The sequence below is a fragment of the Ruditapes philippinarum genome, unplaced genomic scaffold, assembly GCF_026571515.1.
Source record: "Ruditapes philippinarum isolate M1 unplaced genomic scaffold, ASM2657151v2 ctg2733_1_1_1_1, whole genome shotgun sequence".
NCBI classification, from domain to species: Eukaryota; Metazoa; Mollusca; class Bivalvia; order Venerida; family Veneridae; genus Ruditapes; species Ruditapes philippinarum.
Window position 1 is genome coordinate 75,064 of NW_026852680.1, and position 12,329 is coordinate 87,392.

At 32.3% G+C, this 12,329-nt stretch overlaps 1 protein-coding gene across 1 annotated transcript; it reads left to right on the forward strand.

The window, feature by feature from the left end:
• The first annotated feature begins 810 nt into the window (after nt 1–810).
• On the forward strand, nt 811–12,324 carry LOC132721068 (uncharacterized). Its single transcript, XM_060705322.1, has 16 exons — nt 811–884; nt 1,430–1,495; nt 2,880–3,038; nt 3,381–3,461; nt 4,919–5,047; nt 5,621–6,445; nt 6,673–6,819; nt 7,133–7,261; nt 7,518–7,592; nt 7,987–8,136; nt 8,581–8,730; nt 8,985–9,047; nt 10,391–10,492; nt 10,855–10,947; nt 11,170–11,317; nt 11,550–12,324. Exons 1-16 carry the CDS (start codon nt 851–853, stop codon nt 11,752–11,754), a joined length of 2,556 nt encoding a protein of 851 aa, XP_060561305.1. The 5' UTR covers nt 811–850; the 3' UTR covers nt 11,755–12,324.
• The last annotated feature ends 5 nt before the right edge of the window (nt 12,325–12,329 follow it).

The following is a 12,329-nucleotide window of genomic DNA, read 5'->3' on the forward strand; positions in this document are numbered from 1 at the left end:
CTGGCAGGCAACAATTTGCTCTTGCACAAGATTTCACACCATTATATATGTACATATACTATGAAACATTGTTTTAACTTTGTGGGGTACACCTGATTCAACATCTTTAAACCAAATTCCATTTCAATATAACTTATGAAATCAATAAATGATTCATATACCTTACTTTTCTTTAGGTTTTGTTATTTTATTAACAATTGAATCTACCTTTACCTGCATCTAAATAACTTTGTGACTGAGATAATTATGAAAAAAAACAAAAGAATAAGAATAAAGTAACGCAAATGCGTATATTTTTTTTTATTTTACTTTTCAAAAGCAGTAAGAAATCTGAAATATATTAAATACATTTTTTGTTATTTGAACAATGATAAGCGGGAACAAGTGAAAAGATGGCGATTTAGCGAGCATTCAGTATACATTTGTATGCTAGGGATCCGGATATTTTAGTCTAAATCTTTGGAACTCTTAAATGATTAAAATGCTTTGTTGTTTTATTATGTTCGCAGTAAGGATATTGTGTAGAGAAACCTGCCTTTTTCATATAGTCTTACTGCAAAAAAGACGATTTATTTTAAGTTCAAACTGTTGCACGCAGACTGAAAAGGGGGGCTTATGAAACAATAATGCAAATGAGAGAACCAGGAAATAATGATGTGGCCTTCAAGTACCTTACGTAATTACCTGGTCCAACAAACTGCCCATCCACGGGTTTTAATCGATACATTTTGAGCCACGTATATTTTCTTTCAAAGTTGAAGATTTTTGATGAAATTTTGACATGTCTCGGAAGTAGAGATGAATTAAGAGGCCGCGGGCTTTTGCTATATATATCTGCTAAGTTCAAGCTATGGTCGGCACATACACGAAAAGGATTTCTAAAGGTAAGTTTCAACTGAGAATTTATCAAATAAACTGTATTTGAAAACAAGTAATTAAACGATTTAATTTCTTTTATATATATTTAATTTCTGAACTGAAAAAATAAAAGAAAGTGTTTTGTTTATTGTTTGGTTAAGTTTTGCAAAAAAAGTAGTTTTTTTTTCGTAAACACTCTTCTAATTTCTTTCTTAAGGGAAATAAAATGAAGTGGACATTAATGTGAGAGAGAAAAAAACAACAATCTGGATATTGTTTATTTTAAAAAAAAATCGGAATTACTTACTTTTTAAAAAAAAGAAGTGTTAATCAATAAATAATGCAGGAAGGAAGTTTTCTCTTTGTGGTATCTAAGATGATTATTTCGAACATCATAATTATGCTTTGCGTCGCAAGCATACTTGTGAAATACATAAATTTGCTTTCTGACTGTGTTCGAAAGTTAAATGCTTTTAAGGTCAAAATGAAGAAAAAAAATGAATGAAGATATATCTTTTAAGGAAGATAAACTATATACTATGTTAATGATTGGTTATTTTTTTTCTTTTAGATATGAAGGTAGCTGTATTTATACTCGGAGCTCTTGTCTCCGCGGCCTTGGCCGATCACAGAGATGGTGAGTCACTTATTTTATAATCATTATAATCAAATTCTAAAAATAAAGCCATTTTCTTTTGACTTCTAAGCAAAACCTTATTACCGCTCAATTAGAAAATTGCGTGTGGGTATTGCTTGTTTTAATGTGCTGTGGTTTTAATGTACACATTTAATTTACCAGTACATGATATTTCTAATTAAACTAAGAATAATGATGTAGAATAATATACTAGTATGCAAAGGATGATAGTCTTGAAAATTGTGTTTAAATGCAAATTTAGTTGCAAATAATCTGTAAGAAACGTTTAGATTGCGGGAAAAGTTTATCATCACTCATAGCGCAAAAATATCTCTGCACGCAACTTGTACAATTATATGACATCGCGAAATAAATTACTATGTCATTCGCTTTAAGAATACTTGAAACCTTATAGAAATTTAGACAAACAATATTTTCACTAAATAAAGATAGCGTACATAATCTGGTATTAAACTAAGAACTCCATCCTAAGTTTTTAACGATGAACCTGCTATCTTTATTGACATTTTGACTGACATTGGTTGCTTTCAAGCAACTACGTCTTGTTATGCAGTTTCACTTCAACCTGTTTCTAATTAGCGTTATATTAATATTTCGCTCAATCAAAGAACAATGTCATGACGGTGAATCTCGCTAACAATTTTGAGTTTTACTTGACGGCTTTTAATTTTGTTTTTGTTTTTATATTTTGGTGGTTTTGTAAAACGTCTAGCTGAAACATTATTCATGGAAAGCAATACACTTTTTGAAAATGCCCGGGGGTTGTGTGTTTAAATCGGAAGTTGAACTTATTTCCGTGTATTTGAGTGACGGGAATAGTTCGGTCTGTCCAATTAAATTGATTCTAGCTTTGTAATTTATATACGCCATGGGCAGAAATAATTTCAACAATTAAAATTAAATAGAAAAATTGTCATAAATAGATAAACCGTTTAAAATGTTAAATTTACATGAAAATATGTTTGGAAAAAGTTCCGCAAAGAAACCAGAAAATCATATATTGTTTTGTTCAATAACAATTTGAATATCAAATACTTTACGAAAACAGAATGCCACTACGTTCTACTAAAACTGGAGTTGTCTTGGGTTACGAGTAGGTCCTTATATGATTTAATAGAATGCCATTAAGTTCTACTAAAAGGCGAATTGGTTCCCCAGTTAAGACATGAAAAACTTCTAGATGTAAAATGTTATCCATTTATCGGCTTAATATTAAAGCCCATTAACAACTTACACATTGCGTTGTTTGTTTTTTGGTGTCTTACAAGCTGCACAAACTCTAGGGATTTAATTATGAAAAACACGATGGTCATAAAAAATGTTTTGTATATCTAATTTACTAATTGATCTATATCTCCTTCAGGTCCATCCATCCCAAACATGCCAGACTTAAACAAATTGAACAACTTGGCTGGGGGTAAGATACCCGAAATTCCCGCAGGAATGAAACTTGAAGATCTCAAAGACGCCTTTTACAACATGCCCCCTTCAATGAAAGACAGACTCAACGAGATGGCACAATGTAAGTTTGAAATAATAATTCATATGATTTTGTTACAGATCTGAATTATGTCGCAGTTCCTTTTCTATTTTGCAAAATACAGTTTAAGATATTTTTGTATAAAGAATGTAAAGCAAATAGCACGAACCAGTTAAATGATATTCGTCATCAATAAAACAATAAATACAAATATGACACTAAATATTACTATTCGTGTAGTAACGGTACCAAAGTATCATCGAATAAGCTTATGTGAAAATTATACGGACAATTATTTTGGTAAGTCCTTACGCATATATCGAATACATTTTTCACAGCATTCCTAAACAAACTTATAAATTTATTTATTGTTTACTTTGTCAGCATTTGGTATGCAGCTTGATGATGTTGAAGATGCATTGAACAACCCACCAGAGAAACTCAAGGAATATTTTGAAAAGAATGGTAAGTTTCAATAGACATTACATGATGGTAGCTGTTAGATTAATGCACGGTATTAAAAATTGCTGCGTCCAATATGTATAATACTTTGGTATAAGTACCTTCTTACTAGCATGGGTCAAATAAATATTCCAGATGAAGTCCAAGTTAATATATTTACTACTTTTATTGAAAAGTGTATGCTTTAAATGAGCCCGTTCTACAGGAAGATAACGTATCAATAGCCTTTGTACGCCCGTTAAGATGTCACTGCTGTATCCAAATGGCTCCGCTACAACAAAAGGATCTAAATAATATCTTTTATTTCAGCCAAGAAGAAGGGCAAGGCAGGCAATGGTGGCCCGAAGTTTGAGCTTTAAATTTATCTAATTTCCTGTGAATTTATTTATAAAATAGTATTTATTCAATAAAATATTGTAGAACTAATCGGATTTTGTGTCTTTGTAGGTCCATGCTTGGCCCAAATGATGAAGGAGCTGAATAAAGAGTTGTTTTAAGTTTTGTTGATGATTCAACGCAAAAACTATTATTTGTATTCTTTATGTATACATATTACAATAGTTTTTCGTTGAAGCCAGTCATAGTTACTAAGTCTGAATGCGTTTTATTTAAGATTTATTACCATTTAAAAGTTCAAAAAAAATCATTTTGTTTGTTTGGTAGAGAAATACTTTTCATAGTTTCATATTTATAAAATTATAAGACTTTTTACTCATATACATATAAAAAAATTCTAATCAAGACAGTTATCCAAAATAAATCGCATTCAAATAATACAAACACTTACATGTTTGGACTTATTGTTGAAAGCCGGTACACCTTGCTTATTGCTTTAAAATACATGCAAATTACTTAATGCCAAATGTAAGTTATTGTTGAATTAGTATCTATTCCATCCGTATGTAATTCAAATTACGAGTAATTATTTACTACTTATGGACATGGCATGCTCAAAATTATATTATGTATTTGGTAATAAGCATGGTGCAACGGTGTTCCACAAAAGGTCAAGGATGTTTGATGTCGTTGTGCACGACATTGTTGAACGTTCTGATTCTACGAATGAAATGTTGACGATAACGTACTAACAATAACTTTTAAACGCATACGAATGCAATTTTAAATCATATATTATTTGAATATGTCTATCAATCCTGGCCTTTGAAAATGATCAATACCTCAAATTACAGTTAAGACAGACACCAGCATTTTGAAATCTGAGATGCTTCATTTCAGACATATACCGACTTAGAGAAAGTTGTTCCAGAAATAGAAATAACATTTACCTGTTTACCAGAAAAGTTTAAAATTGACGCACGTATAATTCTTTTTTTACATAACATAGAAATACCGATACCTGCACTCAAGATAAGCAAGATTTATGACTAAATACTTGACGAAAACATACAAAAAAAATGAACTGAGTAAAAACATACCATCATATTCAATTCTATTTTTAGCCGGTGCATCTAACGATGGTACATTTAAAGTACCATCCGGAAACACCGAGGCCCCAGCAGCCGGTGGTCTTGACATGAACGACCTCCTGAAAAACATGGACCTCGGTTCCATTGGCAACATGATGAAAGGTATGTTTCTATAGAACGAAAATTGTTCAGTCTTACGGCATCATATTAAATGGATAAGAAATTATATTTGGCGATTTTCGTCCGATTCCAATATTTTCCGAGTGTTTACCGAGTTGCGTACAATAACTATTCGAATAAGAATGTACGAAAATAGCTCGAGTCATTACATGGATCTACAAATTGTCATTAAGGTGTTAATAAAAGTTTATAATTTAAAGAATGTTTCCTGAACCGTAAAAAAAAGGATAAAAATGATGCCTTCAAATAGACCCCATGTTTGAGTACATGACAGCACATAGTAATTTTATTTGAATGGTTATAATAAAAATGTTCATTTCAAAAAGATAAAATATAACGGCAAAAAGGTTTAAAAGAAAAATTTTCATATGCCCTTTCAAAACAGACACAATTGTGTATTTATTTACATCAGTAATAACAATAATGATAAAAGAGAAATAAATAAACCATAGAAAAAACAATGATAGAGGTTCTTACGGAAGGGATATATTTGACCAGGACACCATCTCATTCTACCTTTGCGAATCATCTTTGCATTCTTTCATTTTCTTTTAGGAATGGACATCGAAGGAATGATGAAGAACATGGATCTTGGCGCCATGGGTGATATCATGAAAAATGTCGACATCGGAAGCATGATGCAAAACATGGACCTCGGCTCAATGGGAGATATTATGAAGAACGTCGACGTCAACAGTATCATGAAGAATATGGATCTTGGCGCCATGGGTGATATCATGAAAAATGTCGACATCGGTGGTCTCATGAAAAATATGGATCTCGGTGCTATGGGTGATATTGTAAAGAATGTCGATATTGACGGAATAATGAAGAACATGGATCTTGGAAGCATGGGCGATATGATGAAAAATATGGACATCGGAGGTATGATGAAGAACATTGACCTGGGATCAATTGGAAACATGGCAAAGAATATGGATATCAGCGGTATGATGAAAAACATGGATCTCGGCGCCATTGGCGACATCGCAAAGAACGTCGACATTGAAGGAATCATGAAGAATATGGACATGGGAGCTATGGGTGATATCATGAAGAACGTAGATATCGGATCAATGATGCAAAACATGGATCTCGGTGCAATGGGAGATATCGTGAAAAATGTCGACATTGGAGGAATCATGAAGAACATGGATATGGGAGCTATTTCCGGACTCATGAAGAATATGGATATGGGAGCTATTTCCGGACTCATGAAGAACATGGATATGGGAGCTATTTCTGGACTCATGAAGAACATGGATATGGGAGCTATTTCTGGACTCATGAAGAACATGGATGTGGGAGCTATTTCCGGACTCATGAAGAACATGGATATTGGTTCACTCATGAGCAAAATTGATGTTGGTGCAATTACAGGTAATTAATAAATATTCAGATTTACAAAGTTTCAAGTAACATTTCATTTTAAACTCGTTGTGTATTTAACGACTTGTAACTGAACTTTTATGAAGTTATACATGCTAGTCTTAATTTAATAGGTTTAATAGAGAATCAGAAATTGAAAAAACAACAACAAAATGTTTTCATCCATATCTTAAATCATTGAATATCATTTACAAAGTTTTGCAATCACGTATTTCCAGGTATGGTGAAGAACATGGACTTCGGCGCAATGAAGGATATGGTAAAGAACTTTGACTTCAGTTCATTGAAGGATGTGATGAACCTCGATTCTCTCCTCGACATGAGGGATCTTGCCTGGGAATACCTCGAGAGCAAGGGCATGCCAGGTGATAATTCATTCAAACACATTTGTTTTACATCTAGATAAATACATGCACATATTCTTTGTCAAAATATCTTGATCCATATAGATCGTTTGTTACTTGACAATGTAATAATTTAGCCTCAAACAAGAAAAATGTAGTGTTTTGACAGTAGTTTTCGCTAGTTTATATAACGTTTTAAATAAAGTAATATAGTGGAGTTCATCAGATGTAATGTAATTATATTGTTCGTGACTGAAAATAACATTCGTTCCATGTAAATAAAAATAGCATATAAAATTGATTTTTCATAATTTTATTGATATTTTTTCTTCAGTTGATGATCCAATGGAGTTCTTGAACTTTGTGCACGAGAAACTTAAGAGCCTTCCCCTCCCACCAGGTGTTGATGTCACCTCTATCTTGAACATGGTTCACGGACAGCTTGAAGCTATGGGATTCCCAGGTAACGTTGTTGTCATTTTCCTGCATATTCTTTCTATTTTTAGGTCTATGAATAAACTAACTTACCTCGACAAAAAATGTATATTAAAATAAGGAACATTTTCTTTTTTTCCTATACGAGTCCATTATGCAGTTGTACTTTCCTTTTATTTGTACATTGTATTTTTAGTTCATTCGTCGTTCTATCTACAAGTTATATCTGTATTTTTTTCAATACCCAAACGTCATATTAACGTTTTATATCTATACTTTTACAGAGGATAAGACCAAGGTCAAGGAATGGCTTTTGGACCAAGCTGGACTCGTAGGAATCAAGGATATTGAGGAGCTCAGTAAGTCATCAGTAATTATTTATATATGGAAGGCCTCTTATGTCGCAGTTAAATAAATAAAATTTCTACAATTTCTGGCTTGATTTACCGCGAATTTTCAATGTACATTGTTTCTCCTATTAGAAAAAAATCATTTACATTACCATGAAAACTGTACTTACTTCCCATCTTACATACCTTGCATTGACATTTGGATTTATACCTTACTTTATTATCAAGAGTTGGTTGTTATTATTTCTGAACACATTCATAATGCCTTTAATATAACTCGAATTGCTTCACGTTTCTGAAAAACAACATATTTTATTGGGATTTTTCATTCTTTGCTTATTGTTGTATATAATTTGTATATATATTAATGAGTATATACTAAACACATACTTTATTATAACAGAGGACCCAGAAGTATTGTCACAGGTTATGATGAAGAAGGCTTTCCGTATGCTCGGCATCAACGAGGATGAAAACCCTACCGTTGTCAAGGACAGAATAATTGAACAGCTCACAGAAGAGGCCAGCAAGCTGGGAGCATCCGTATCCAAGGGTAAGTGTTACTGTACACAACTTTCACATTATACACTCGTAATGTGTTTATTTAAACTGCGAAAAAAATGGTAGAGGTGATGAAGAGACAGTCCCGAGAGATCGGCTAAAACTTTCATCTAAATATGTTGTCACTTTTCCGTAGATTTTCCTTTTCTTTAAAAATCAATAACATATTTATAGATATTGTCAAAATCATTATGAGTATAATTGGTTGTAAATCTTATTCCACTGTTATTAAAATCAGGAAACAAAGTGATCCCTCGGAAGCATCAATCACAACAAAATTACATGAAAATTGCAGACTCGGTTTGCATGAGGGATAATGAATAAGTGCAATATAAGTTTACATTCAAGAAACAGCATACCGGTAAACAAAATAATGGAAATTATTTTTGTTAAGTTTAACAGAATGTTTACAAATCTATATTTATCTCGTTGACAGACAGCACACCAGAACAACTCATGCAAGAAATGGACAAGGTGTTGACCAAACACTTGAACGAAATCGTCGGTATTAAGGCTGATGCTTTCAAGACAGGTTCGATCCACAGAGCTGCCATGAATAAACTCCAGGAGATGGGCATTCCAATCAGTAAGTGAACTTTGCGTTTTCTTTTTTCTCTCTCTCCTTTTTTACATGTTAATGCAGATTAATTCTTGTATAGAAATAGCACTTTGAAATTAAATTGATTAAATTTTATCTAAACATGTTGCTGTTAAAATTGTATCGTAAATGAGAACAAAACGCTAATTGGAATGCTTGATTGGGATGGACAATGCATTATAAACAATACTAAAAAAACAGTTGTATAAAATGTTCATATATTTTTACCATTTGTTTTCCAGACGATTTCGGAGCCATGAAGAAATTCGTCATGCACAAAGTCATGAAACAGATGATGAAATCAGGTAAATTCAACACGATGCATACAGAGCTGTAAAAGCAGACGACATAATAAATTCTCATTTAATACCAAATATAGCAGTTATCTGTAAATTTCTACATTTAGATAATATAAACAATCATTTTGTATATATTTAAAACACAAAAAGACTATAACAGCATGCCAAAGGAAACGACTGTATTCTAGAATGTTTTTGAAGAAAAAAATCAGTGTTGTACATGTATATAGCCAAGCCGATATTTATGCTTTTTAAAAAAAATAGAAACAATTATATAGACTCGAAAAAAAGTGCTGACCTTAAATTATTATAAATATTATTTAAAATTGTGTATGATAAATAATGATTATTTATTACTTTATGTTATTTTTGTAAAACTAACCTGTATGTATATACAAACAATTGAAATAGTATGTTAATAAAAATTAACTGAAATTAACTACAGAGTAACAATTTATTTATTCTAAAAAATGTTAAATATCTGATTTGTATATTTGCTTTTAAATTTGAAGGTTTGTATATGCATACAGATTTTGTAATATTTTCATTATTTTCTCTTTTTTATTTTCTTTATCATCATTATTATTCATCATGTATCATCATGCATATATTAAGCTTTCATATTTATCTGCTTTTGTACATTTCACATTTAACATTTTCCACCATCCCGCCCAGTACATGCATATACCCAGTAACCCGAATCGATGATTACAAAACATGGACTGTGCGAGGGTCCTTGGTCAATTTAATCTGAAACTTAAGAATGGTTTTATTCTCATTCAAATGTCATCATCCAAAATGTGAGCGAAAACGTTTCAGATATTTACCTACTAGTTTTTGCATTTCACCATTGCCAACACGGTGAAAAAAAGATGTAATATCTTAGAAATATGCAAAACAGTTTTGTACTTACCATATTTTCTAGAAGAAAACTTACTATTTATATGACATCCTAAATCCTAGATAACTGTCATCATTCGTTTACTGTTTCATTTATTGCAAACCTATGGAAATGTTTTAAATCTGCTTCCAAAATTAGACAATAATTTTACATGACGTACACATGTCCCCATGATATGAAATAACAGAAAAAAGACGACTAGCATTCAATCTCAGCAGTGTCCTTTCATGTGACGATTACAAAAGTACACACTTAACTATTCATCAAATCCTGCAGTACTAATACTGACACCCCACGCATCATTTTGATAATACCCCTGATCATCATCATATCATCATCATATCACCATCATATCATCATCATCGTCGTATTTGTTGCAGTAACTATAATCACCATGATTGCATTTTATCCAACAAACACACACGTATACTAATCTTATCCCCCACAGTGACCCCAATGATCATGAACTTCTTCTTCCCGAGACCCAGACCACACCCAATGCCACCCATGCCACCAATGATGCCACCTATGATGCCAAACCAAAAGATCCGTAAGTAGTTTTGTACAGTGTTATTCATATTCTTAGTAAATACGATAGTTCTTATCAAGAACGCGAATTAAGGAAAACATGTTTTCTTTCTGATTTCCATTAAGGAGTAAGATCAAAAGTTTCTTCATAGAAAGATATCACATTCAGTTTTGTTTTTCTACGTTATTGCTTTTGATTCCTACTCTTATTCGACGATGAGGGACTTTTTTAACTCCAGGTTGACTATACGACTTTTAAACAACTCAAATTCGCTTTCAAAATAATACCATAATGAATACAGTATTCTAACCTGTTTTGTACATCGATCTTAAAGAAAAATAATGAGATCAAAATTAAAAATGTTATAAACCATATTGTTTCAGCGATCAACCTTGACATTGAAGTAAATGTTGAACAAGCCGCACCAAGAATGATCCCCATGCCAATGATGCCAATGATGCCAAGATATCTCCAAGGTTCGAACATTGTCTTCTCATTCATAATAATCTCCTGACATCATTAGAAGATAAAGTTTATATTTGTAGATATTTATTTGATAAAAAAAAATTTCTTTCGATTTTTTTCAATTCAAATAATGCAGTCCCTTTCAAAATGACATATTATGATATGAGATAGCACCAAAGCTCTAGATGTATCTATTTTGAATATCTATAAAACTTTTCTTGTTAATTCCACAGGAGCTGAGCCAGCAATGGAACACCCCGGCTTGGACGAGCTGAGCGAAGAAGAAATGTTCCACCACATCATGGCCGTCAGACACGGACTTATGACCGGTGAGATGCCCGAAGAAATCCTCCAGGAAATGATCGAAGACCTTATGACTGCGTAAGTATATTGATTTCACTGAAACATTCTAATGTAACCATAGTCACGTTCATTTGCAGCAGACGGTGACCGCGTTCATTGCAGCAGACGATAATTTTAAAACAGTTGAGGATATGAAATATTAGCATAAATACGTAAAATTTTGTGACATGACTATTAGCACTAGTATGTCTACGTTTTAGTTGGATTTATACAATTATACAAGTAATATATATTTTCTCTTATTTTGCAGACGACTAAAGACACGTGTGTTGACCGTCAGAAACATGTTCCTCCAGGACCGTCTTGCTGCCATGGAACACGAGATGGACATGATGGCGCACGTGCAAGAGGAGGAGCCAATTAGAGCCCACCCAATGAGGAGACCACACAGACCCGTCAATGAGCCAAAGAAAAGTCCACTCCTCCAGGCTCTTATGAAACAAAGAGTTCTATAAATTAGTCAATAACTAACTAAATTGCAATTATCTTTATACGGATTTTCAAACTACGAAAACGTTTAATATTCAACAACAAAAAATCTTTTTGAATGTGTCAGTATTTGAAAAGAACAGGCGTGGCTAACTTCAGGATTGTGCTTTTAATGTTTAAATCTTTCGATTGTTTTATTTTGTTTTTCGTTGCCGTGACAACACAAATACGACTGCTGGTCAGTCTGTTTCAATGGGCAAACTAGAACTATGAATATCAAAAGGCAAAATTGTCTACAGCCTTTGCGGGGAAGATTCTGTCTCAAAATCCATTCGGCCATAGATTATATATTTCTTGTACATACACAAAAACAATCAGTGTTAAAATAAAAAGTTTTAAAAACTAAATTAACAAATTTTTTGTGTGCATATTTTGAAAAATTAACAAGAAATATATAACAAACCATTGGCTCGATATGTTTTTAAATTATTTTTGTCTTTGACTTGGATACTTTTTATGTATTCCCTTTATTGAATTCCATGTTTTACTTTATTGCACAAATGAGTCGGAGAATTAATAAATATGATTGAAACACATGTTT